The following is a 2969-nucleotide window of genomic DNA, read 5'->3' as shown; positions in this document are numbered from 1 at the left end:
TAGTAGTAGTAGTAGTAGTAGCAGCAGCAGCAGCAGTAGTAGTAGTAGTAGTAGTAGCAATAGTAGTAGTAGTAGCAGTAGTAGCAGCAGCAGCAGTAGTAGTAGTAGTAGCAATAGTAGTAGTAGTAGTAGTAGTAGTAGTAGCAGCAGTAGTAGTAGTAGTAGTAGCAGCAGAAATAGTAGTAGTAGTAGCAATAGTAGTAGTAGTAGCAATAGTAGTAGTAGGAGTTGTTGTTATATTTAGTTGGTTTAGATCAGCAATTTTCAACCTTTTTTCCTGTTCCATGTCAAAGTAATTATAACAGACACAATGACACCCCCACAGCTGTTACGGCACACAACATTACGGTTTTATTTAAAAGTTTCACTACATCTAAAAATAAATAATCTGTATTGAAATTATCTGAAAACAGAGGTGGGTGCATACAGTGCATTTTGCTGGCTGTGTGGTTAACAAGCTCGCTTTGCAACCTTGCTGTTTCAAGTTCAGTCCCACTGTGCAGAACCTTGGGCAAGTGTCTTCCACTATTGTCTTGGGCTGACCAATGCCTTGTGACTAAATTTGGGAGACAGATGCATTTTGTGATGTCGGGCGCAAAAATACCTTAAGCTATATATATTTTTCACTGACGTTGTTTTTAATATACACATTATTATATGCCATGTTCAATATACACCCCTATATACCAAGTTCTATATATACATCACTACACATCATGTTCTATATACTGACTATATGCCATGTTCTATGTGCACCACTATATTTCATGTCTTATATACATCACTACATATCATATTTTATGCACATCATTATATGCCATCTTCAATATACAGCATTACATACCAAGTTCTATATATACATCACTATATATCATGTTCTATACACTGACTATATGCTATGCTTTATGCACACACTTATATTTCATGTTTTCCACACTACATACATCTCAACCTACCGTGTTCTAAACACATCATTATATGCCATGTTCGATATACATCACTATAGTGATGTTGATGATGATGATGATGATGATGATGATGATGATGGCACTGACAACTATGTTAAGCTGGCAATATTACCAACTTTAAATATTTTCTCTTTCATTATTACCCCTCTATCTCTCAATCACTCCACTCTCTCTCTCTCTCTCTCTCTCTCTCTCTCTCTCTCTATATATATATATATATATATATATATATATATATATATACATACATACTCTTTTTGTTTCTTTCCAGAACACCAATGGCTGTGATATTTTGGCAGTGGTTTAACCAGTCTTTCAATGCTATCGTCAATTATACCAACCGAAGTGGCGACACACCAATTCCTGTTTCGTATGTTAATTAAATTTTAATCCCTTTCTCCAATTCATTTCTTTTCCAGACAAATTCTAAAGATTCCTTCTCTCCCTCCCTCTCTATCTCTCTCTCTCTTTTCCATGCACACAGTCACACATATACATACTTAGCACTCACATGTATACACACATTCACAACACACTCTGTTACACATATACACACAAATATCCTCTGCTCACAAATGTACACTCACACTTTCTCACACACATTACACTGAACACATACATTTGCACATTCATACATACAATCACACATACTTCCCCTCTCTATCTCTCTCTCTCTCTCTCTCTCTCTCTCTCATACACACACACACACACACACATACACAGTTTCTTGTTCGGTATTTTCCTGATCTGTTAGAACATCATAAGCTCTTTCACATTTACGTTTACTCCATGTTGTTCCTGTTGGATGTATTGGTGAAGGTCAGATACCTCGTGTTACTTCTGTCCAGTCCCCAATCTTAGCCATGTCAGATCCCACTAACCACTGCAGCCATCACCTTACCACCAACCCCTAACACTCACCATTCCACTAACCCCACTATTGCCATACCACCAACCCCTACAACCATCACCATATCATCAATCCCCACAATCAACCATCACTATACCACTAATCCCACCATTGTCATACCATCAACCTCACAATCATCACCATACACCCAAACCCAACACTGTCATTATACCACCAACCCCCCACAACCATCGCCATACCACTAACCCCACCATTACCATACCACCAAACTCCACAACCATCACCCCCCAATGTTGTCACCATACCACTAACTTCACCATACCACACCAGCACCCCCCACAACCCTGACTATAACCAAACCCCAAAGCCGTGACCATACAACCATCACCATATTACTAATCCCTTCATTGTTGGCACTCCGTCGCTTACGACGTCGAGGGTTCCAGTTGATCCGATCAACGGAACAGCCTGCTCGTGAAATTAACATGCATGTGGCTGAGCACTCCACAGATACGTGTACCCTTAACGTAGTTCTCGGGGATATTCAGCGTGACACAATGTGACAAGGCTGACCCTTTGAATTACAGGCACAACAGAAACAGGAAGTAAGAGTGAGAGAAAGTTGTGGTGAAAGAGTACATCAGGGTTCGCCACCATCCCCTGCCGGAGCCTCGTGGAGCTTTAGGTGTTTTCGCTCAATAAACACTCACAATGCCCAGTCTGGGAATCGAAACCGCGATCCTATGACCGCGAGTCCGCTGCCCTAACCACTAGGCCATTGCGCCTCCCTTCATTACCATACCACCAACACCCATCATCATCACCATACCACTAACCCCCGCACACACACACCACCACCACCACATCTCTAGTAAACCAGTTTTCTCTTATGTTTTTGTATCAGTCAGCTCTGCTCTATGTTTCAGGCAGCTTGGCTTATCTTATGTACTGGCCACTGGTGGTGCTATGGCAACAGCCTTGGGTTTCAACAAAGTAGTACAGGTATGTTAACAGTTTGGCGTACACATGAACACACACAAGTACTTGCATATGCTTAAATGTACATACATATACATACACACAAGTATATATATATATATATATATATATATATATATATATATATATAT

At 40.1% G+C, this 2969-nt stretch overlaps 1 protein-coding gene across 1 annotated transcript in view; it reads left to right on the top strand.

The window, feature by feature from the left end:
• Positions 1-2969, top strand: part of LOC106868929 (sideroflexin-1) — a 9686-nt gene that overhangs the window by 779 nt on the left and 5938 nt on the right. Inside the window, exons 2-3 of the mRNA XM_014914398.2 lie at positions 1240-1338; positions 2766-2841. Of these exons, the coding sequence (XP_014769884.2) occupies positions 1240-1338; positions 2766-2841 (175 nt within the window). The remainder of the gene's footprint in view (positions 1-1239; positions 1339-2765; positions 2842-2969) is intronic.

Source organism: Octopus bimaculoides, chromosome 14 (genome assembly GCF_001194135.2).
Source record: "Octopus bimaculoides isolate UCB-OBI-ISO-001 chromosome 14, ASM119413v2, whole genome shotgun sequence".
NCBI lineage: Eukaryota > Metazoa > Mollusca > Cephalopoda > Octopoda > Octopodidae > Octopus > Octopus bimaculoides.
This window is presented reverse-complemented; position numbering and strand designations above follow the sequence as displayed.